The sequence below is a fragment of the Dendrobates tinctorius genome, unplaced genomic scaffold (genome assembly GCF_039654945.1).
Source record: "Dendrobates tinctorius isolate UK_male_01 unplaced genomic scaffold, ASM3965494v1 ptg000013l, whole genome shotgun sequence".
NCBI lineage: Eukaryota > Metazoa > Chordata > Amphibia > Anura > Dendrobatidae > Dendrobates > Dendrobates tinctorius.
In genome coordinates, this window is record NW_027361681.1 from 18,784,510 (window position 1) to 18,808,705 (window position 24,196).

Below are 24,196 nucleotides of genomic sequence, written 5' to 3' on the forward strand. Positions count from 1 at the left end.
CACTGTGTACATACATTACATTACTGATCCTGAGTTACATCCTGTATTATACTCCAGAGCTGCACTCACTATTCTGTGCTGGTGCAGTCACTGTGTACATACATTACATTACTGATCCTGTACTCATCATGAGTTACATCCTGTATTATACTCCGGAGCTGCACTCACTATTCTGCTGGTGCAGTCACTGTGTACATACATTACATTACTTATCCTGTACTGATCCTGAGTTACATCTTGTATTATACTCCAGAGCTGCACTCACTATTCTGTGCTGGTGCAGTCACTGTGTACATACATTACATTACTGATCCTGTACTCATCATGAGTTACATCCTGTATTATACTCCGGAGCTGCACTCACTATTCTGCTGGTGCAGTCACTGTGTACATACATTACATTACTTATCCTGTACTGATCCTGAGTTACATCCTGTATTATACTCCAGAGCTGCACTCACTATTCTGCTGGTGCAGTCACCGTGTACATACATTACATTACTGATCCTGAGTTACATCCTGTATTATACCCCAGAGCTGCACTCACTATTCTGCTGGTGCAGTCACCGTTTACATACATTACATTACTGATCATGTACTGATCCTGAGTTACATCCTGTATTATACTCCAGAGCTGCACTCACTATACTGCTGGTGCAGTCACTGTGTACATACATTACATTACTGATCCTGAGTTACATCCTGTATTATACCCCAGAGCTGCACTCACTATTCTGCTGGTGCAGTCACCGTGTACATACATTACATTACTGATCCTGAGTTACATCCTGTATTATATCCCAGAGCTGCACTCACTATTCTGCTGGTGCAGTCACTGTGTACATACATTACATTGCTGATCCTGTACTGATCCTCAGTTACATTCTGTATTATACCCCAGAGCTGCACTCACTATTCTGCTGGTGCAGTCACTGTGTACATATATTACATTACTGATCCTGTACTGATCCTGAGTTACATCCTGTATTATACTCCAGAGCTGCACTCACTATTCTGTGCTGGTGCAGTCACTGTGTACATACATTACATTACTGATCCTGTACTCATCATGAGTTACATCCTGTATTATACTCCGGAGCTGCACTCACTATTCTGCTGGTGCAGTCACTGTGTACATACATTACATTACTGATCCTGTACTGATCCTGAGTTACATCCTGTATTATACTCCAGAGCTGCACTCACTATTCTGTGCTGGTGCAGTCACTGTGTACATACATTACATTACTGATCCTGTACTCATCATGAGTTACATCCTGTATTATACTCCGGAGCTGCACTCACTATTCTGCTGGTGCAGTCACTGTGTACATACATTACATTACTGATCCTGTACTGATCCTGAGTTACATCCTGTATTATACTCCAGAGCTGCACTCACTATTCTGTGCTGGTGCAGTCACTGTGTACATACATTACATTACTGATCCTGTACTCATCATGAGTTACATCCTGTATTATACTCCGGAGCTGCACTCACTATTCTGCTGGTGCAGTCACTGTGTACATACATTACATTACTGATCCTGTACTCATCATGAGTTACATCCTGTATTATACTCCAGAGCTGCACTCACTATTCTGCTGGTGCAGTCACTGTGTACATACATTACATTACTGATCCTGAGTTACATCCTGTATTATACCCCAGAGCTGCACTCACTATTCTGCTGGTGCAGTCACCGTGTACATACATTACATTACTGATCCTGAGTTACATCCTGTATTATATCCCAGAGCTGCACTCACTATTCTGCTGGTGCAGTCACTGTGTACATACATTACATTGCTGATCCTGTACTGATCCTCAGTTACTTTCTGTATTATACCCCAGAGCTGCACTCACTATTCTGCTGGTGCAGTCACTGTGTACATACATTACATTACTGATCCTGTACTGATCCTGAGTTACATCCTGTATTATACTCCAGAGCTGCACTCACTATTCTGTGCTGGTGCAGTCACTGTGTACATACATTACATTACTGATCCTGTACTCATCATGAGTTACATCCTGTATTATACTCCGGAGCTGCACTCACTATTCTGCTGGTGCAGTCACTGTGTACATACATTACATTACTGATCCTGTACTGATCCTGAGTTACATCCTGTATTATACTCCAGAGCTGCACTCACTATTCTGTGCTGGTGCAGTCACTGTGTACATACATTACATTACTGATCCTGTACTCATCATGAGTTACATCCTGTATTATACTCCGGAGCTGCACTCACTATTCTGCTGGTGCAGTCACTGTGTACATACATTACATTACTGATCCTGTACTGATCCTGAGTTACATCCTGTATTATACTCCAGAGCTGCACTCACTATTCTGTGCTGGTGCAGTCACTGTGTACATACATTACATTACTGATCCTGTACTCATCATGAGTTACATCCTGTATTATACTCCGGAGCTGCACTCACTATTCTGCTGGTGCAGTCACTGTGTACATACATTACATTACTGATCCTGTACTCATCATGAGTTACATCCTGTATTATACTCCAGAGCTGCACTCACTATTCTGCTGGTGCAGTCACTGTGTACATACATTACATTACTGATCCTGAGTTACATCCTGTATTATACCCCAGAGCTGCACTCACTATTCTGCTGGTGCAGTCACCATGTACATACATTACATTACTGATCATGTACTGATCCTGAGTTACATCCTGTATTATACTCCAGAGCTGCAATCACTATTCTGCTAGTGCAGTCACAGTGTACATACATTACATTACTGATCCTGTACTGATCCTGAGTTACATCCTGTATTATACTCCAGAGCTGCACTCACTATTCTGCTGGTGCAGTCACTGTGTACATACATTACATTACTGATCCTGAGTTACATCCTGTATTATACCCCAGAGCTGCACTCACTATTCTGCTGGTGCAGTCACCATGTACATACATTACATTACTGATCATGTACTGATCCTGAGTTACATCCTGTATTATACTCCAGAGCTGCACTCACTATTCTGCTGGTGCAGTCACCGTGTACAAACATTACATTACTGATCCTGAGTTACATCCTGTATTATACCCCAGAGCTGCACTCACTATTCTGCTGGTGCAGTCACCGTGTACATACATTGCATTACTGATCATGTTCTGATCCTGAGTTACATCCTGTATTATACTCCAGAGCTGCACTTACTATTCTCCTGGTACAGTCACTGTGTACATACATTACTTACCCTGTACTGATTCTGAGTTGTATCCTGTATTATACTCCAGAGCTGAACTCACCATTGTGCTGGTACAGTCACTGTGTACATACATTGCATTACTGATCCTGTACTGATCCTGTACTGATCCTGAGTTACATCCTGTATTATACCACAGAGCTGTATTCACTATTCTGCTGGTGCAATCACTGTGTACATATACTACATTACTGATCCTGTACTGATCCCGAGTTACATCCTGTATTATACCACAGAGCTGTATTCACTATTCTGCTGGTGCAGTCACTGTGTACATACATTACATTACTGATCCTGTACTGATCCTGAGTTACATCCTGTATTATACCACAGAGCTGTATTCACTATTCTGCTGGTGCAGTCACTGTGTACATACATTACATTACTGATCCGGAGTTACATCCTGTATTATACCCCAGAGCTGCACTCACTATTCTGCTGTAATGTATATACACAGTGACTGTACCAGCAGAACAGTGAGCGCAGCTCTGGGGTATAATACAGGATGTAACTCAGGATCAGTACAGCATCAGTAATGTAATGTATGTACACAGTGACTGCACCAGCAGAATAGTGAGTGCAGCTCTGGAGTATAATACAGGATGTAACTCAGGATCAGTAATGTAATGTATGTACCAGCAGAATAGTGAGTGCAGCTCTGGAGTATAATATAGGATGTAACTCAGGATTAGTATAGGATCAGTAATGTAATGTATGTACACAGTGACTGCACCAACATAATAGTGAGTGCAGCTCTGGAGTATAATACAGCATGTAAATCAGGACCTGTACAGGATAAGTAATGTATGTACACAGTGACTGCACCAGCAGAATAGTGAGTGCAGCTCTGGAGTATAATACAGTATGTATATCAGGACCTGTACAGGATAAGTAATGCATGTACACAATAGCTGCAGCAGCAAAATAGTGAATGCAGCTCTGGAATATAATACAGGATGTAACTCAGGAGCAGTACAGGATAAGTAATGTAATGTATGTACACAGTGACTGCACCAGCAGAATAGAGAGTGCAGCTCTGGAATATAATACAGGATGTAACTCAGGAGCAGTAAGTCATCTGTCAGCATTTTAGGATTGTACTGCACAGTAGTAGATCAGATACTGAACCAGCAGGGGTTGAGCAGGTAGATGTAAATTTGTGGCATCTGGGGGACAGCACCGTATAATCTGCACCCCCAGCTGAACCAGTGGATGATTTCCTATCAGACATGCAGCGTCAGCCACAATCACAGGTCGCCTATAGATTCTTTCTAGGCAGAATCCTGATTCACCCTGTAAGTTAGAAGCCCTTCTGCCGCCCTTGTCTGCTGCAGTCTCCGTCCCCCGGGGCGCTGTCCTTCCTCTTTCATCGCGTCCTTACAAGTCTACCATTACAGGATCTAAGCCGTTCTCCAGCTGTTCGTCATGGACCAGGCTCATTAACCAGACGAGAAGCCATGCGTATTGTCAGGAGGGTGATAGGATATTACACATGGAAGATGGAAGGCACGGTGAAGTCACGGCCCCAGCATCCTCATCGCTCAGTTACTGGGAAATAATGCCGTATGACAGCCCACCAGCAGGAAGGGGCTATAAAATAATACCGCCACATGGTAAAAAGAAAAGACAGTGAACTAAAAGAGTCCAACTCTTAAAGGCAGAAAAAATATGAAAAAAAGTATTAATCCAAGGATCTATAAGAAGGGACCAGAGCGGAAAATCATCTGTTTGCTCTACATGAGTGGCTCAAACCTCTCTCCTGTGTAGGTGATATTTATCTGTCCTGACAGGCCATGGGGTTTCACTGCTGGTACTCTCATCTATGTCAGTGACAGAGCCCCATCCGCCAGGGCAGTCAGTGGAGAAATGTCTGTACATACCCGCCTCTTACCATTCATTTCTATAGAAGTTCTGGAAATTGCCGTACACACTTGCTTGCCAGTTGTCCGTTACTCCCATACATAGACGGGGAAGGAGCACCACATGGACAGACAGCGGATGTCCAGGCTTACGAGATGGGTGACCTTTCCTTAGATCCAACACCAATTGCCCCCATGGATGAACCGTTTTCAGCAGGGTGAGTGTGAACAGTGTAAACCAAACCCTACACTGTGTACAGAGCCGTACACTGTTTCCATGCACCGGCGTTGAAAACAGCTGATGTGTGGAGGTGCAGGGAGTCAGACCCCCAAAGATCTTTTATTATATGGCACATGTTGCCAATGTCCGATACCCCTGTACGGTCTGAACGAGTGGTTAGAGCAAGTTCCACTGAGGATGATGCGAGTCACGTGTGGATTTACTGCAGATTCTTCTTCTGTGGTCTACCCCTATACATGGAGTAAAATCCGCAGTAATACGCCACATCTGTACGGCCCCCCCCCGAGTGCTTAGAATTGGTCGCGTCGTGCCCCAATTACTGGAATGAATGGAAGCCACAGGTTGCAACAGTAGAGAAATCTGCACCTCGGGTCAGTATTAAGTAAAGAAATGTGGTGGGCTTTTGTTTCAGTTACAGCCCGCGACACTTGAGTTAAAGGGTCACGAGCAAAATATTGTAATTATCTTCAGACGAAACCTATGAAATGTCTACCGAACTGCAGTGCAGGGTCCTGGACACTCTGGATGCCCCCAGGAGGTAACGGAAATCTGCTGCCGGATCAGAGCAAGCAGCACGGTCAGGAAACACGCTACAGAATAATCCCAAATCAGTCTCCATTCCGGGAGAGACGGAGGTGCTTTTCACTTCAGTAGAAGGATCTTATTCCTCCGTACCCACAGAACAATAATAGGAGCAGTCCTGATCCCTTCATACTCCGGCCGTAATGTCCAGGGATTTACAAGGGCGCACAGGACGTCTATTAGAAAGCTGCAGAACTTTTCATTCTATGATTCATTTTATCAACTTTCTAATAGTTAGCGTTTCACTTCCTTACCATTTGTAAGAGCTGTCCGGATGCCTTGGAACGGAAAATCTCATACCAGCCTATAGAGGTGGTGCTCAGACAGCTGAGGGGTTGTCACAATGTATCAGCATAAGTGCTATGAGCCTGTAGATGATGCATTAGCATTGGAATGACTATACAGATACATTGCCGCAAATCCTCCGCAGTGTGAGGACGGCTCAAGACAGGATTTTAGCCTTTGAACTGGAGAAGTCTCTCACATATTGGGGAGAATATTGGGTTTAGGTGAATTAGAAAAGCTTTTAGGAGGAAGGATTAAGAATATTGGCTCTCACTTACTTCCCACTTCCACTAGAATGACGTCCGATGATGACCCTGCCTCATTAGAGGCCACACAGGTGTAGTCCCCGGCATCCTCTGCAGTCACCTCCTGAAGGGTCAGCGTCCCACCATATGAGCCACTGACGGGGCCTTTAATCTCCTTGTCACCTGTAGATGCAGAATAATCCCCCCATTATTAAAGATGCGGCAGCTGTTAGCTTGGTGAAATGACGTCAGGGACACTGAGCGCTCACCCTTGTACCACGCCACCTGTGGGGGAGGCAGACCTTCAGTCCTACACTCCAGCACTACATCATCCCCAATGGCTACTTGTGTTGTAGATTTGACAGCAGTTGCTTTAGGGCGTTCTGGAATCGGACAGAGAAGGGTTATTCACGTCTGTCTGGCGGTACGCGATCATTACAGTTTACAACGCAGCGGACACTCACCAGTGTATGTCAGGGTCATTGACCGCTCCTGTGTACCTAAGCTGTTAGAGGCCACACAGGTGTAATTCCCAGAGTCCTCCGGGCTCGGGTCCTTGATGAGCAAGATGTTGCCGATAATGATCCTATGTCTGTTTTCAGAGAGAAAACTTAGTTTCAGGCCGGGTCACACATGCGAGAAACTCGCACGAGTCTCGCATCTCAATACCCAGCACTGTCGCCGGCACTCGGGAGCATAGAAATACATGCAGCCGCAGGCTCCGCTCCCGAGTGTCGGCGGCAGTGCCGGGTATTGAGATGCAAGACTCGTACGAGTTTCTCGCATGTGTGATCCCGGCCTCAGATGTGAGCACAGACTCCGGTGAATGTTTGGATCAGAAAACACTGTGCAAAAATGTACATTATGGGGCAAACACTTTACAATTTACACATATTTTCTTACAGAATTTCACCATAGTGTTTGACACTTTGTGACATTTTGCACAATAATTTGCAGTTTTATTTGTAGTTATTCAATGTGTATGACTAAGGTCATAGTCACAGACATGTCATTTCTTTGCGTACGAGAAAATCACGGTCCATTGTGCCGGATCCGGGTTTCATACATTTTTTGGCTGTGCGTCTGTTTTCACCATCAGTGCGGCATCCATGCTTCTTGCATGCAAAATAAATAAAATTACAAGTTTCTTCTACCCAATTAGACAGTAAACTCCGGACAGTATTCCGATTACTCCCGGATGGTTTTCGGTTACCATGTTTTTTTAATGACCCATTCATTTCAATGGCTGCATTTTTAACTGCAAATCAGATCAATATCAGAAATGCCTACACTTTATTTCTCTGGACAATTAGTCCAGAATAAAAAATGGAAATGTGAACAGCCCATAGGGTATAATGGGTCCATGAAAAACACAGACAGATCATGTACGTGTGAATGGGGTCTATGCGACACCTACAACCTAAATTCTCTTGGTGGACATAACTGCTACATGAATCTCGGTCTTGGTCTGGTTGTCTTAGGAAACATCCCAGCAAAAAAAATTACAGTGCCCAACCTTTTTCCAAGACACGCACTTGCCATCATTGCTCAGGAAGGTGTCGCCATGTTTCCAATATATCTGCGGTTCTGGATACCCAGAAACATCACAGCGGATCTTCACTTCTCCTCCATGAGACAACTGAGTGGAACTTGATTCAATCTGGACGCGTGGAGGCTCTAGGGAACACAGGAGACAAAATAAGCAAATTTAGAATTTATTTTGCTGATTTTTTAGTTGTGATACAACCCCCATACTCATTCTAGCGTTATTCCCATAAATGTAATTATATTGTACAAAACTTGCTAGTCTCTTTGGGGTCTGACATATGGTACCCCCAGTAATCCCAAAAACGTGACTGTGGAAAACCGAGAATGGAGATCTGCAGCACCATCCTGAATTTAGCGCAGGTGCACATTTCCATTTACTGTCTATGGTGTGCATGTGTGGCCTCAGCACCATTCATTATCTGTGGGGTGCACATGTGCTGTGTCCTTTCCATTCACTGCCTATGGTGTGTGCATGTGTGGCCTCAGCCCCATTCACTATCTCTGGGGTGCACATGCACGGCCTTAATTCAATTCACTGTCTATGAGGTGTGCATGCGCAGCCTTTGCTCCATTCATTATCTGTGGGGTGCACATGTGCAGCCTCCTTTCGATTCACGGTCTATGGGGTGTGCATGTGCAACCTCTGCACCATTCACTATCTCTGGGGTGCACCTAAGCAGACTCCTTTCCATTCACTCTCTATAAGGTGTGCATATGCAACCTCAGCAACATCCATTATCTATGGGGTGCACATGAGCAGTCTCCATGCTACTCACTGTCTATAGCGTGCGCATGTGCGGCCTCTGCACCATTCATTATCTGTGGGGTGCATATGAGCAGTCTCCTATCCATTCACTGTATAGGGTGCGCATGTGCGACCTCCGCACCATTCATTATCTGTGGGGTGCACATGAGCAGTCTCATTTCCATTCACTGTCTATAGGGTGCGCATTTGCGACCTCTGCACCATTCATTATCTGTGGAGTGCACATGAGCAGTCTCCTTTCTATTCACTGTCTATAGGGTGCGCATGTGTGACTTCCGCACCCATTCATTATCTGTGGGGTGCACATGAGCAGTCTCATTTCCATTCACTGTTTACAGGGTGTGCATGTGCGACCTCCACACCATTCATTATCTGTGAGGTGCACATGAATAGCCTCCTTTCCATTCACTATCTACAGGGTGCGCATGTGCGACCTCCGCACCATTCATTATCTGTCGGGTGCACATGAGCAGCCTCCATTCCACTCACTGTCTATGGGGTGCGACCTCCACTCCATTTTTTGTCTACCGGTTGCACATGCATATCCTCCTCTAGCAAAAAAATGGCTAGACTGCAGATCAGTCATACACAAGTCGCAATGACATGTGATTTGCATTGAAGCCTATGGCAACGGAGTCGTGTGTAACTCGCGACCAGTGGCAGAATATCCTACACATTTGCATCTCTGTGTCAAAGTGCAACAGCAAAGGAAATCATTGCATGCGCTGTCACAATGTGACACTGTGATCTGAGCGTCACACGACACATGTCGCCTAGTTGCCTAGTTCTTATATTTACTTTGATCCCAACTGCCTAAGCTGCAAATACCGACCTTGCACGGCAAGCCAGACGCTGGTGGTAGTAGAGCCGTGGCTGTTCCTGGCAGTGCACTGGTAGCGTCCTGCATCACTAGATTGCACACTCAGAATTTGTAAGGATGAGTTTGCCAGGATCCATAACCGACCATCCTTCAGTGCTTTTCCATCATGCTCCCAGGTGAGGTTGTAGCGGACATCTCCAAAAACGTGACAGGAGAGGACTGCCAGATCACCAAGTGACGCTGTGACATTAGGGTGGAGCGAGATCGTGGGCGGAGGATCTGCAGCCAAACACAAGACAAGTAATGTCATCTGCCACGTAGTCACAGATACGTGTCTGACAATGTAATGTCATCCAAACCTTCAGCTAAAGCAAAAACAGAACTGCAGATCGCAGCTCCCGGGTCCCATTCTTGTGCACAGGCTTCATATTCTATTCTGTAGGTAGTAGATACTGGGTAACAGCCGATAATGGCTGACATGACCAAGCCAGTAGGGGTTGTCACCCACATAGCTACATACTGTAGTTACTGTATACTAATGTTACTGGCTGCTTCTCTATGTCTAAGGGCTCGTTCACACTGGCATATAAGTGATCGGTCCCATTCTCATCCAGGACAGTGGGATGATATTTTCTCACTTGTCACCCGTGTAATGTCTGTATAGAATCCTTTTTTTAACTCTGCAGCTGATAATCTTATAGCACCATTTACAGTTTCCTATGCAACAGAACAGTAATGTGTCCGGAAAGATCTGATGCCGCTATGATGGTCCGTATGCATCGGGTTATTTCTCCCACCTATCAGATTTTGGAGTGAAATCTCAACATGCTGTGATAGTTTTATATATATTATTTTTTATATTATATATAAATATACTGTATATTATATATTAATTATTATATTAATACATTATATTAATGCACGGGGAAGATGAAAATAACTCTGCTATCCTGCAGGGTAAATGTGAAATGCCAATGTGTAAAGGAAGCGATTACATATCTAAAATGTTCTTCTCCACTTACCCGCAATAGATACTTGGGTTAGAGCAAATCTGGCGCCTGCATTACTGATGGCCGTACACTGATAAACCCCTTCATGGCGAGCAGAGGCAGACGGGATCTCGTAGGAAGCATTACTCGACTCCCTGGTGGTTATAAAACTTGTCACATCACATTATATACAGTGTTACTATCCATCTACACCAGACACAGGGGGTCACGTGTCAGTCGTGATGGGTCTATTCCTCTGACAATGGCATCAGCCGGGTCCATGAGGTGCAATACAGAACCCACTATTCCCACGGATAAGTACGTGCACTCACGTGAATAGCAGCTCCTCCCCGATCCTCACCCCATCCCTGGAGAACCGCACTCTGAAAGGGATATCACTAAGGACCAAGCAGGTTATGGTGAGCGCCTGCTGGTGATATCCCTGGATGAGAGGTGCCACGGTCACGGCAGGAACATCTGCGAGAAAAAAATATCCAAGTCATAATAACAACAAATAAATAATGACCCATAAAACAATATGACCCCCGACTATCATGTGCCATGAAATGTGTCCGGCCATATCCAAGAGATTCATGTCGATGGATATGTCATTGTTATCCGTAAATAAATTCTGTGAGAATGACCGGTCCCCAAATATCTCCAGCGGGCAGCGACATGGAGCTAGTACGGCTAAACCTGTCCACGTCAACGGCTTCTTCCGAGATAAGTGGCACTAGTAGTCTCAGAGGCCAGGTTTGCGGAATAATGGTATTGTAATTGTGTAAGCTAAAGGAGCAATGTAAATTCTCGAGGCTTGGGCACTTACCTGGTACGACGCTGGTATAAGCCACATTGGAGAGTCTCTGGAACTTATACCCATTCTTGTCTGTTCCATTAATTTTCATGAAGAAGCTTCCAGGGGGCGCCTGGAACAGAGGCACCGTCCACAGCTGCTTACTGAGCTTGTACAGTAAGCGTGTCGCCGACAGAGAGAAGAAGGATTCTCCAGACACCCGCAGCAGGTCCAGATGGTTCACCTGTCCTGGAGGAGTGAGACCTGTGCAGTTTATCAGCGCCGAGATGGGAATTCCTGAGAAAAAGGAATACATTATTTCATATATCTCACAATACAACATCCTGCAGAGGAATGAGTCTATACTGAGGACCTAAATGTACGGCACCACTTACCAGAGGATAGGAGGAGTTGTATGAAAACAATGTTCCGTTTCATACAAGTGCAGAGACCTGTATTATACTACAGAGCTGAACTCCCTATTCTGCTGATGCAGTCACTGTGTACGTACATTACATTACTAATCCTGTACTGATCCTGAGTTACATCCTGTATTATACCCCAGAGCTGCACTCACTATTCTGCTGGTGCAGTCACTGTGTACATGCATTACATTACTGATCCTGTACTGATCCTTAGTTACATCCTGTATTATACCCCAGAGCTGCACTCACTATACTGCTGGTGCAGTCACTGTGTACATGCATTACATTACTGATCCTGTACTGATCCTGAGTTACATCCTGTATTATACCCCAGAGCTTCACTCACTATTCTGCTGGTGCAGTCACTGTGTACATACATTATATTACTGATCCTGTACTGATCCTGAGTTACATCCTGTATTATACCCCAGAGCTGCACTCACTATTCTGCTGGTGCAGTCACTGTGTAAATACATTATATTACTGATCCTGTACTGATCCTGAGTTACATCCTGTATTATACCCCAGAGCTTTACTCACTATTCTGCTGGTGCAGTCACTGTGTACATACATTATATTACTGATCCTGTACTGATCCTGAGTTACATCCTGTATTATACCCCAGTGCTGCACTCACTATTCTGCTGGTGCAGTCACTGTGTACGTACATTACATTACTAATCCTGTACTGATCCTTAGTTACATCCTCTATTATACCCCAGAGCTGCACTCACTATTCTGCTGGTGCAGTCACTGTGTACATACATTACATTACTGATCCTGTACTGATCCTGAGTTACATCCTGTATTATACTCCAGAGCTACACTCTCTATTCTGCTGGTGCAGTCACTGTGTACATACGTTACATTACTGATCCTGAGTTACATCCTGTATTATACTCCAGAGCTGCACTCACTATTCTGCTGGTGCAGTCACTGTGTACATACATTACTGATCCTGAGTTACATCCTGTATTATACCCCAGAGCTGCACTCACTATTCTGCTGGTGGAATCACGGTGCACCCATATCTCATTACCTTTTATCGGTCGCTCGATGACTTTCAGGGGATCTAATATGGCTGTAGTGGAGAATGCGGCACGGAAATCCAAGTTGCTGACGCCGGTGACTCTGACAGTGTGACGACCGCTGCTGCCGATCTGCAACACATGGAGAGATAACGGTAACGTGACCGGCAGGTGAACACGGATGAGTATGTTACTTTATCATTACACATAGTTGTTGTAACATCTTCATACACAGCACTGCTATTTGTTTTTTTTGTGTTTGTTTTTTTTACAAAAAAAATAGTTACAAGCTCTGAATGCGGCATTTTCTGGCATTTTTCCCCTTTGACCTATTTTAGAAAAATCTTATAGCTGTAAGTGGCGAACCAACCATGGATCTAAGCATTGGAACAGTTAGCCTCAGCTGGGCTGGTGCACAAATTATGGTAAGAGGGGGTGTGGCTTAAATTGGATTAGGGTGTGGCTTGTTGCACAGGGTGTGTGGCTTAAATAGACCACCATACACAAAATGTTGGTGCAAAGTAAGAGGTGAAGTAAAAGTTTCTAAATATGCGCCAAGTTTATCATCCTATACAAAGCACTTTAATAAATTTGGCGCCTTTTACAACTGTCCAGTAAATTTGCCCCGTGGTATGTTTCTGCTGCGGCATGATCTAAATAACTTTATTAATCGACAGTGTGTTATTCCATAAACAAAGCCTCTCCTGAAACCTCCAAATCGGTCCCAGCTGCCGCGTTCTCAACGGAAGAAACAAAGAAACATGGCGGATCGATGGGAACGATTAGAGAGGCGGAAATCAAAGTCTACAGCAGCAGAAGGACCTGACATAAGGGGTAAATGAGGGGACGACTGGTCTGTGTGAGGCAATTAGGATGACGTGAGGCTGTCTGATGAGCGGCTTCATTAGGGTAACGAGCTGCTTCTCGCAATGCTTGGGGGGAACTGACAGAGAGAAATGGAACGAAACCAAGCAACAATAAACAAAGTCACAAGCGGAACCGATTCCAGACATCAAAGGAGCAGCCTGGGCGGGAGAAGAGGCTGTGGAGGGGCGCAACATTTTACCATCTCGCAAAAGAAAACTGCACTATATAATGTATTGGACAACACACAATATCCTACTTTCTCCACATGATATCATTCTGCCAGCTTTCCAAGCTGCAGACTGACATTGAGCATCAGAAAGGGGTCGTATAAGGGTATATAAAGTTTAATGCTCCCCTCCTCCTTTTTTCATCTAAAATATATACCGTATTTATATTTATTTTTCCCGCCAACATCGCGGCATGAGAGCTTATTTTTTGCAGGACGAGTTGTCGTGTTGAATGACTCCATCCATTTTACTATATGAGGTACTGAAAAAAAATGGGAAAATATTCCAAGTGGAGTAAAAAAAAGAAAAAAATTATATGCAATACGACCATTGTTTGCTTTGATTTTACAGCATCCACTGTGCAGTTAAAATTTCCTGATAGTAAGATTCTCCAGGTCAGAACGATTATGGTGATACCAAACTTATGGAGTTGTTTTTTTGATTTGTTTGTTTGTTTGTTTTTGGTGAAATAAATTTAGAATTATGTAAATAAATAAAAATTGTTTTGTATTGCCTAACTTGCCTTCATTTTCTGTGGACAGCGCTGTGTGAGGGCTTGTTTTGTGCGTGCCGAGCAGTAGATTTTATTGGTATCGTCCTGGGGTACATTGGATCTTTTTATCGGCTTTTCATTACATTTTTGGATAGAGGTGAAACACAGAAAAACACATTATAACAAATGTATAAAAATACTCTGTTGTAAAAAAGTAACAGTAAACAGCAAGTGCTAGTAAAAAGATGATAACAAAACAGGGTACTTGGTTGATACGTTGGTTGATATCCGATGTGGACATGTTGTGGAAGATTGCTTATATTTGCACGGCCCACATATAAGCCGTCTTCCACAGCGTGTCCACATCGGACATTACCTTTCTGAATCCTGCTCATATAGGTACCATACACATGGTCAGGTTTTTAAAGACATCGGTTACTGACTGATCTGTTATGGGTATACCTTGACGTTTGGTAGAGCGGCTTAGTATACATTTTTTGCAAAAAACGTATCAACCAAATACCCTGTTTTGTTATCATCTTTTTACTAGCGCTTGCTGTTTAATGTTACTTATTTTACAATAGAGTATTTTTATACGTTTGTTATACTGTGTTTTTCTGTGTTTCAGTCTTTTGGTGGTGTGAACACTGTCCTACAGACTTGTTCACTGTGTGCATGGCCCATGTGTTCATATTTTTGGGTAGCGGTGCAGCAATTGAAAAATGATACTTGAGGAGTTTTGGTCTATTTTTATGCAGTAACTGCATGGGTTAAATAACTGTATATTTCCTTAGATCGGAGTTCTTCGGACACAGCCATACCGAATATATTTATTTGTTGAAATTTCGCACTGGAAAGAGAAGGGATGTTTTAAAATTTTATATATATTTTTTTAACATTTTTAAAACTATTTTTACGATTTTTAGTTCCCTTAAAGCTGGGCTTCATAGGAGTATAAAATGGCGGCAATAGGAGCCCCCCCCATTGCAATGGCAAATTGTTGTAACCTATAGTCTTGCAATCGGGGTGGAGTGATGGTCGATTGTTTCAGTGTCAGACACCCCACTAGGATTGCACCACTTACGTGCTACTGGCTAAGATTAACAACAACATTTAATTGGATAGGCGTTATCGTCAGTCACTCCAGTTAGAGGCAGGTGCCAGCTGTATAACACAGCTGGTATTTGTACCCTGAGCCTGCTCCATACTACTTATGCTTGCTCCACACCCCTTTAGCCCACTCCATACCCCATTGAGTCCATTCCATACGCCCCCTAAGTCCACACAATCCCCACCCAAACCTACGCTACTCCACCCTAAGCCTGCTCCATACCTCTCTGAGTCTGCTCCATTCTACCCTAGCCCACAGCATGCCCCCCTAAGCCTGCTCCAAACTCCCATGAACCCGCTTCACACTCCCTGACCCCGCTCCATACCTCTATGGGCACACTCCACACCTCCCTGAGCCTGCTCCACACCCCCCTGAGCCCACTCCACACCCCGATTCCATTGCATATCCCCTGAGCCCGCTCCATATTACCCTGAGCCCACGCCATACCCCCCTGAGCCTTCTCCATGCCTTACTGAACCCACATCATACCTCCTTGAGCATGCTCCATACCACCCCGAGCCCATGCTATTCTCCCTAAGCACGCTCCATATCCCCAAGTCTGCTCTACACCACTCTTAGCCCGCTCCCTACACCCCTGAGCCCGCTCCATACCAAACCCTTGAGCCCACACCACACCACCCTTAGCCCATGTCATACCCCCCAGGCCTGCACCATACCCCCCCAGGCCCATACCATACCTCCCTGAGCACACTCTATACCCCCCTGAGTCTGCTTCACACCACCTTGAGCTCACGCCATACCTCCCTGAGCCTCCTCCACACCCCCCTAAGCCCGCTCCACACTCCCTGATCTCGCTCCATACCACCTTGAGTCCATGCAATACCCTCCTGAGCCCGCTCCATATCCCCCTGAACCTGTGCCATACCCCAGAGCATGCTCCATATCCGCCTTAGCATGCTCCTTATCCCCTTGAGCCCATGCTATACCACCGTGCCTACTACAAATGCTCCAAACCCCCCTGAGCCTATGCCATTCATCCCTGAGAACGGTCCACACCACCCTGAGTCCATGCCATACCCCCATGAGTCAACATCATACCACCCTGAGCCTGCTCCATACCCCCTGAGCCTGCTCCAAATCCCCAGCCTGCTCCAAATTCCCCGAGCCTGCTCCAATTCCTCCGAGCCTGCTCCAATTCCCCCGAGCCTAGTCCATATCCCCCGAGCCCACACTATACCTCCCTGAGCATGCTCCATACCATTCTGAGCCTGCTCCATATCCACAAGTCTACTCCACACTTCCTGATCCTGCTCCATACAGCCTTGAGCCCACTTCATGCCACCCTGAGCCTGCGCCATACCAACCTGAGCCTGCTCCATACCCCCCTGAGCCCATGACATATCTCCCTGACCATGCTCCATACCTCCCTGAGCACGCACTAAACCCCGAAGTCTGCTCCATACCACCCCCTGGGCCCACGCCATACCTCCCTCAGCCTGCTCCACACTCCCCTGAGCCCACTCCACTCCCCGATTCCGCTCTATACCACCCTGAGCCAGCTTCATATCCCCCTGATCCTGCTCCACACCCCCGAGCCTGCACCATACCCCCCTGAGCACGCTCGATACCCCCAGAGTCTGCTCTACACCACCCTGATCCCACGCCATACCTCCCTGAGCATGATCGACACCCCTCTGAGCCCACTCCACACCCACTGATCCCGCTCCTTACCACCGAGTCTACGCCATACCACCCTGCTTCATATCCACCTGATCCTGCTCCTTACCCCCGAGCCTGCTCCATACAGCCTGAGTACACTCGATACCCCCAGAGTCTGCTCCACACCATCCTGATCCCACTCCATTCCTCCCTGAGCCTGCTCGACACCCCTGAGGCCACTCGACACCCGAGTCCACTCCACACCCCCTGATCCTGCTCCATACCACCGAGTCTACGCCATACCACCCCGAGCCCATTCCATATACCCGAGACTGCTCCATATCACCATGAACCCACGCCATACCTCCCTGAGCACGCTTCATACCCTCCTAAGTCTACTTCACACCACCCTGAGCCCACGCTATAGCCCCTGAGCCCACGCTATAGCCCCTGAGCCTGCTCCACACTCCCTAATCCTGCTCCATACCACCCTGAATCCAAGCATACCCCATTTCCCCCTGAGCCTGCTCCATGTCCCCCTGAGCCTGCTCTATACCCCCTGAGCAGGCTCCATACATCCCTGAGCACTCTATTCCCACCTTAGTCTGCGCCACACCACCCTGAGTCCACGCCATATCCCCTGAGCCTGCTCCACACCCCCTTGAGCCCACTCCAGACCCCCTGATTCCACTCCATACCACCCTGAGCCTGCTCCATATCCCCCCCGAGCCCATGCCATACCACCATGAACACACTCCATACCACCCTGAGCCCATGTCATACCTCCCTGATCACGCTTCATACCCTCCAGAGTCTGCTCCTCATCACCCTGAGCCCACGCCATACACCTGAGCCTGCTACACACCCCCTGATCTTGCTCCATACACCCCTGAGCCTGCTCCATACTACCCTGAGCCTGCTCCATACCACCTTGAGCCTATGCCATATCTCCCGGAACACACTCCATACCTCCCTGAGTATGCTCCACACCACCCTGAGCCCACACCATACCTCCCTGAGTCTACTCCACACTACTCTGAACCAATGCCATACCACCCTGGGCCTGCTCCACATCTCCTGAAGCCCAATCCACACCCTCTGATCCTGCTACATACCAACCTGAGTCCACGCCATACCACCCTGAGCCTGTTCCATATCCCCCAAGTCTGCTCCATATCATTCTGAGCTCACGCCATGCCACCCTGAGTACACTGCATACCTCCCTGAGCACACTGCATACCTCCCTGAATCTGCTCCATGCCACCCTGAACCCACACCATACCACCCTGAGCCTGCTCCATACCTCCTGGAGCCCATTCCACACCCCCTGATCCCACTCCATACCACCCTGAGTCTGCTCCATATCACCCTGAGCCCATGCTATACCTCCCTGACCACATTCCATACCACCCCTGATCCCACTCCATACCTCCCGATTCTGCTCCACACCACCCTGAGCCCATGCCACACCTACCTGAGCATGCTCCACACACCCCTGAGCCTGTTCCACACTCCCTGATCCCGCTCCATACCTCCCTGAGCACTCTTCATACTCTCTGAGCCTGCTCCACACTACACAGAAATCACGACACATACCCTGAGCCTGCTCCATGTCCCTCTGAGCCCAAACCATACCTCGTTGAGCTCCATATCCCCGAGTCTGCTCGACACCACCCTGTGCCCGCTCCATACCTCCTGAGTTTACTCCACACCCTCTGAGCCCGTCCATACACCCCTGAGCCCGCTCCACACCCCCTGATCCCACTCTATACCCCTTGAGCCTGCTCCGTACCACCTTGAGCCCGCTCCATAACCCACAATGACATAGGACATACCAGTAAGCCCTATGTGCGGGAAGCGATTAAACAATGATTTTTTCTATAGGATTTCCCAGCTGTAAACCATTAACAAATGCTCCATCTATGAAACAACTGTTTGCATCTGGAGAAAAAAAATTGAAAAGAGGTTGTAAACGACCCTGAGGTCATCGCCTTTCATAACTTTATGGTAATTTACTTGATCTGTTGTCATAAACGCAGCAATAAAACTGACTGCAGACATATGACTGTCACTGGCAGGGTCAGGTCAGCCGAACATGCTGTAAATCTCTGTGCTGACCTAGTCCTGCTCACATGGGGGCAATTTCATGATCTAGACAATCCTCTCCAGACTGCTATGCTTTACCTGTACTGACACACTGTAACAAACAGACAGAAGTGAGATGTGAGCTGCCGGCGGGCTGACTGCATGGAGGATTGTGTAAAAGTGCTTGGCTGTGTGCGCTGCATGACTCCTGGACGTTAACAAGAATGTTTTCATCAACTGACAACAGGCAGAGATCTTGAAAATGGTGCAAGTTTAAAAATAAAGGGGAAAATGTCATAAATAGTCCGAAAGATAAACTTTTTTATGCACTCTGGGTAGTTATGGAATGTGATGAGTAATCCGTGTGACAGCCACCAACAAAACCCCTCGCACTGTGTGACATCTGATGCTCATCTAGCCGGAGAGTCTAACAAACCTACAACTTGCAAAAACCTTCAGCGCAGAAAATGTTAAATCCGCAGCTTGCCAATGCTTGTTACGGATTATCACCACAGATTTCACATGTGTAGGGTGAAATCAGCAACCAAATCTGCGTGCAAACATTGCTGCAAATTCGTGGCTATATGTGCAAATGATTGAATTTCGTCACCTTGGGACATCGCCTGCAGCTCTAACAATAATACTATAAGGGACAGTTCACACACAGTTTTTTTATGTGGATTTTTCTGGCTAAAAAACAAAAACTATATTCAAAAATTTCCAAAACTTTTTGCACCTTTTTGTGCAATTTTTTTTATGTGGCATTTGCACATATAGCATTTTTTCCGATTAAGTGTTCAAATTTAAAACATTTTTCCAAGTAGAAAAGCCTCAGGAATGAACATTACTTCTCTTTACACGCTGAAGAAAAATGGGATAAAACATCACCATGTGCGTGCTAGGCATGATTGATGGAAATTCATTCAAGGAGTGTTTGAAATGTGAATTTTGGAGCAGAACTTGCCCCAACATCTACATAACAAACCTCGGTGTGAACATACCTTTTTTTACCTTTAACTAATTGATTTTTTTTTTCTGACGGTTTAAGCTTTTTGGAAAAAAATGCATATATGATCATCAGCGATTTATTATTGTAAAATTAAGATTTTATGGTGTTTTTTATTTTGTCCCATTTCCCATGCGTGTTTTCCTGTTACTATAACAAAAGTCTGTGGGGGAAAAACTCCCAGGAAAAAAAGCACATTTTGGAAAAAATAAAAATAATAATAATGAAGCTTTGGATGTGTGATTTTATATTTTACTGTAGACTTTAATGTCACATCTGGTCACAAAAAAAATCCTGAAAAACACCATAGAAAATGTGTGCGGTGTGTGTGCGCAGCCTGCCTGATGCTGCACAGCCGTGCACACAGTGGGACGCCGCTCACCAGGGAGCACAATGCACAGGACGTTACCTTAATCACCCATATTCCAGACACTGTGGGCTTCAGTCCCAACACCAGAGCTGAATTAGGGATCCGGAGCAGCTCCTCCAGGCCCTGGCTAGCGGAGAGCACTTTCCCTGCCAGGAGAGAAAGAAGGGGTCAGCTCTGTCTCCGTGCGGTGATAGCCGCCAAGTACACAATGAAGATTACAGCAGAACAGGCCGGGCGGGAACACGGAGCCCGGGGGGGAAAGAAGATGTCTCCAATCAGCGCATATTACTGTGAAATTTCACTGTTATGTTTCCAAAGTTACCAATATTAAGAGAAGCAGAGGCAATCAAGGAAATTAGAAAAATTAGGCACACAAATTTCTGTAAACTGGCATATCTGATAATCCAGAAACTCTTTCAATCTGTCTCCTATTTCCGAAGATTGAGCAGTAACATAATCTGTGACATCACAAGATAATTTCTGGATATTTTATAATATTTGTATCTTTTATTCTTCTATAACTGTCCATTAATCTAGAGGTTTTGATTGTGTGGAACAGATCAGAACCTGGATCGGCTTCAGACCTAAACCCATCTTCCACCTTTTACATTGCGGTATAATATAAAGGGTGTGTTCACACCGGAAGAAAGACGAGCGAGCCGCCGAAGAGAGCTCCAGATTGAAGGGAAGGTGGGATAAAAAATTGTCAGTGCTCACCGGTGGGGTCCGTGATCTGGATATGAGGATCGGGACCACTCAGGGAGATGGTCACTTCTTTAAGGCTTGGGTCGAATGGTATCTCCCACTGTCTGTTCCCTGCTGACTCGTGGTCTGTGGACATCAGGTGAACCTTGGAGGCCTGGATCGCTTCCTCCACCCATTTCAGCACCTAGGAAAGCAGAAACAGCCATAACAAAAAGCAACATATGTATAACAGTGCCAAGAAAGAGATAAGCAGCCAACAGTAAGAGAACGTTCCTGGCTTTATACTGCACTGTGGTCATTAGAGAGACCACTAACTTCAGGAGAGAGACCACAGTCATCATAAGAGAGACCACAAATATCAGGAGAGACCACAGCCATCATCAGAGACCACAGATATGAGGAGAGACAACGGCCATCATCAGAGAGACCACTAACATCAGGAAAGAGACCACAGCTATCATCAGAGAGATCACAGATATCAGGAGAGACCACAGCCATCATCAAAGAGACCACAGCCATCATCAGAGAGACCATAGATATCAGGAGAGACCAGAGCCATCATCAGAGAGAGACCACAGCAATTAGGAGAGAGACCACAGCCATCATCACAGAGATCCCAGATATCAGAGAGACAACAGCCATCATCCGAGAGATCCCAGATATCAGGAGATAACACAGCCATCATCAGAGACACCACAGCTATCAGGAGAGATCACAGCCATCATCAGAGAGACCATAAACATCAGGTGGGAGATCACAAACATCAGGAGAGACCACAGCCATCATCAGAGAGACCACGGCCATCATCAGAGAGACCACAGCCGTCATCAGAGAGATTACAGATATCAGGAGGAGACCACAAACATCAGTATGGAGACCACAAACATCAGTAGGGAGACCACAAACATCAGTAGGGAAACCACAAACATCAGTAGGGAGACCACAAACATCAGTAGGGAGACCACAAACATCAGGAGGGAGACCACACCCATCATCAGAGAGACCAAAAACATCAGGAGGAGACCACAAACATCAGGAGGAAGACCATAAAAATCATGAGACCAAAAATATCAGAAGAGACCTGAGCTGTCAGAGAGACTACATCAGTCATCAGATACCACAGCATCCATTATCAGAGACCACTGCCATAAGAGAGACCACTGCCATCATCAGAGAGACCACAGCCATCATCATAGACCACAGCCATCATGAGAGAGACTACATATATCAGGAAAGACCATAGATATCATCAGAGAGATCAAAAACATCAGGGGTGAGACAACAAACATCATGAGAAAGACCACATCAGGAGAGACCATGGCCATCATCAGAGAGACCACAAACATCATGAGAGACCAAAAATATCAGAAGAGACCTCAGCTGTCAGAGAGACCACTACCATCATCAGAGAGACCACTGTCGTCATCAGAGAGAACACAGCCATCATTAGAGAGACCACAGTCATCATCACAGAGACTACAGCCATCATCATAGAGACCACAGCCATCAGCAGAGAGACCACAAATATGAGGAGAGGGAACACAGATATCAGGAGAGACCACAGCCATCATCAGAGAGATCACAGATATCAGGAGAGACCGCAACCATCATCAGAGACATCACAGCCATCATCAGAGAGACCACAGAAGTCATCAAAGAGACCACAGTCATCATCAGATAGACCACAGCTGTCATCAGAGAGACCATAGCCATCAGAGAGAGAACAGCTGTCATCAGAGAGAGCACAGCCATCATGAGAAGGATTACAGCCATCAGAGATGACAACTGTCAGCAAAGAGACCCTAGGAAGTTATCATCGAGACCACAGCTGTCATCAGAGAGAGACCATAGTCATCATCAGAGAGACCACAGCCATCAGACAGACCACAGCCATCATCAGAGAGATCATAGCCATCATCAGAGAAACCATAGTAGTTATCAGAGAGACCACAGCCCTCATCAGAGACCACAGGCATCATCAGAGACCACCAGTATCATCATAGAGACCACAGCCATCATCAGAGTGATCACAGCCATCATCAGAGAGACCACAGATATCAGGAGAGACCACAACCATCATCAGAGAGATTATAGCCATCATCAGAGAGACCACAGACGTCATCAGAGATCACAACCCTCATCAGAGACCACAGCCATCATCATAGAGACCACAGCTATCATCAGAGATCACAGATACCAGGAGAGACCACAGCCATCATCAAAGAGACCACAGCCATTATCAGAGTGACCATAGATATCAGGAGAGACAACAACTATCATCAGAGAAACCACTAACATCAGGAGAGGAACCACAACTATCATCAGAGAGACCACAGATATCAGGAGAGACCACAAACATAATCAGAGAGACCACTGCTATCATCAAAGATACCACAACCATCATCAGAGAGACCACAACCATCAGAGAGAGCACAGATATCAGGAAAGACCATAGCCATCGTAAGAGAAACCACATATATCAGGAGAGACCACAACCCTCATCAGAGACCAAAGCCATCATCATAGAGACCACAGCTATCATCAGAGAGTTCACAAATATCATGAGAGAGATTATTATCAGAGAGATCACAGCCATCATCAGAGAGACCACAGATGTCAGAGAGACCACAGCGCTCATCAGAGACCACAGCCATCATCAGAGACCACAGCCATCATCATATAGACCACAGTCATCATCAGAGAGTTCACAAATATCATGAGAGAGACCATTATCAGAAAGATCCCAGCCATCATCAGAGACCACAGCTACGATAATACTAGAGATGACATTGCAGCAATGATTAACACTTGGACTAGATGTTCTGGTTACACGGCTACAAATAAATGTATCATCTTGGGGTCGTATAGATAAGGAGAACGATCC

General features: G+C 45.9%; 1 protein-coding gene across 2 annotated transcripts in view; it reads right to left on the bottom strand.

Moving 5' to 3' along the window:
* HMCN2 (hemicentin 2) overlaps positions 1 to 24,196 on the bottom strand; it is a 192,247-nt gene that overhangs the window by 128,892 nt on the left and 39,159 nt on the right. For both annotated transcript variants that reach the window (XM_073559478.1, XM_073559477.1), the window contains exons 5-15: positions 21,325 to 21,496; positions 20,647 to 20,753; positions 12,840 to 12,960; positions 11,409 to 11,672; positions 10,915 to 11,059; positions 10,616 to 10,737; positions 9,606 to 9,872; positions 7,995 to 8,136; positions 6,924 to 7,051; positions 6,729 to 6,842; positions 6,493 to 6,642 (exon numbers count right to left, since the gene is read on the bottom strand). In XM_073559478.1, the coding sequence (XP_073415579.1) occupies positions 6,493 to 6,642; positions 6,729 to 6,842; positions 6,924 to 7,051; positions 7,995 to 8,136; positions 9,606 to 9,872; positions 10,616 to 10,737; positions 10,915 to 11,059; positions 11,409 to 11,672; positions 12,840 to 12,960; positions 20,647 to 20,753; positions 21,325 to 21,496 (1,732 nt within the window). The remainder of the gene's footprint in view (positions 1 to 6,492; positions 6,643 to 6,728; positions 6,843 to 6,923; positions 7,052 to 7,994; positions 8,137 to 9,605; positions 9,873 to 10,615; positions 10,738 to 10,914; positions 11,060 to 11,408; positions 11,673 to 12,839; positions 12,961 to 20,646; positions 20,754 to 21,324; positions 21,497 to 24,196) is intronic.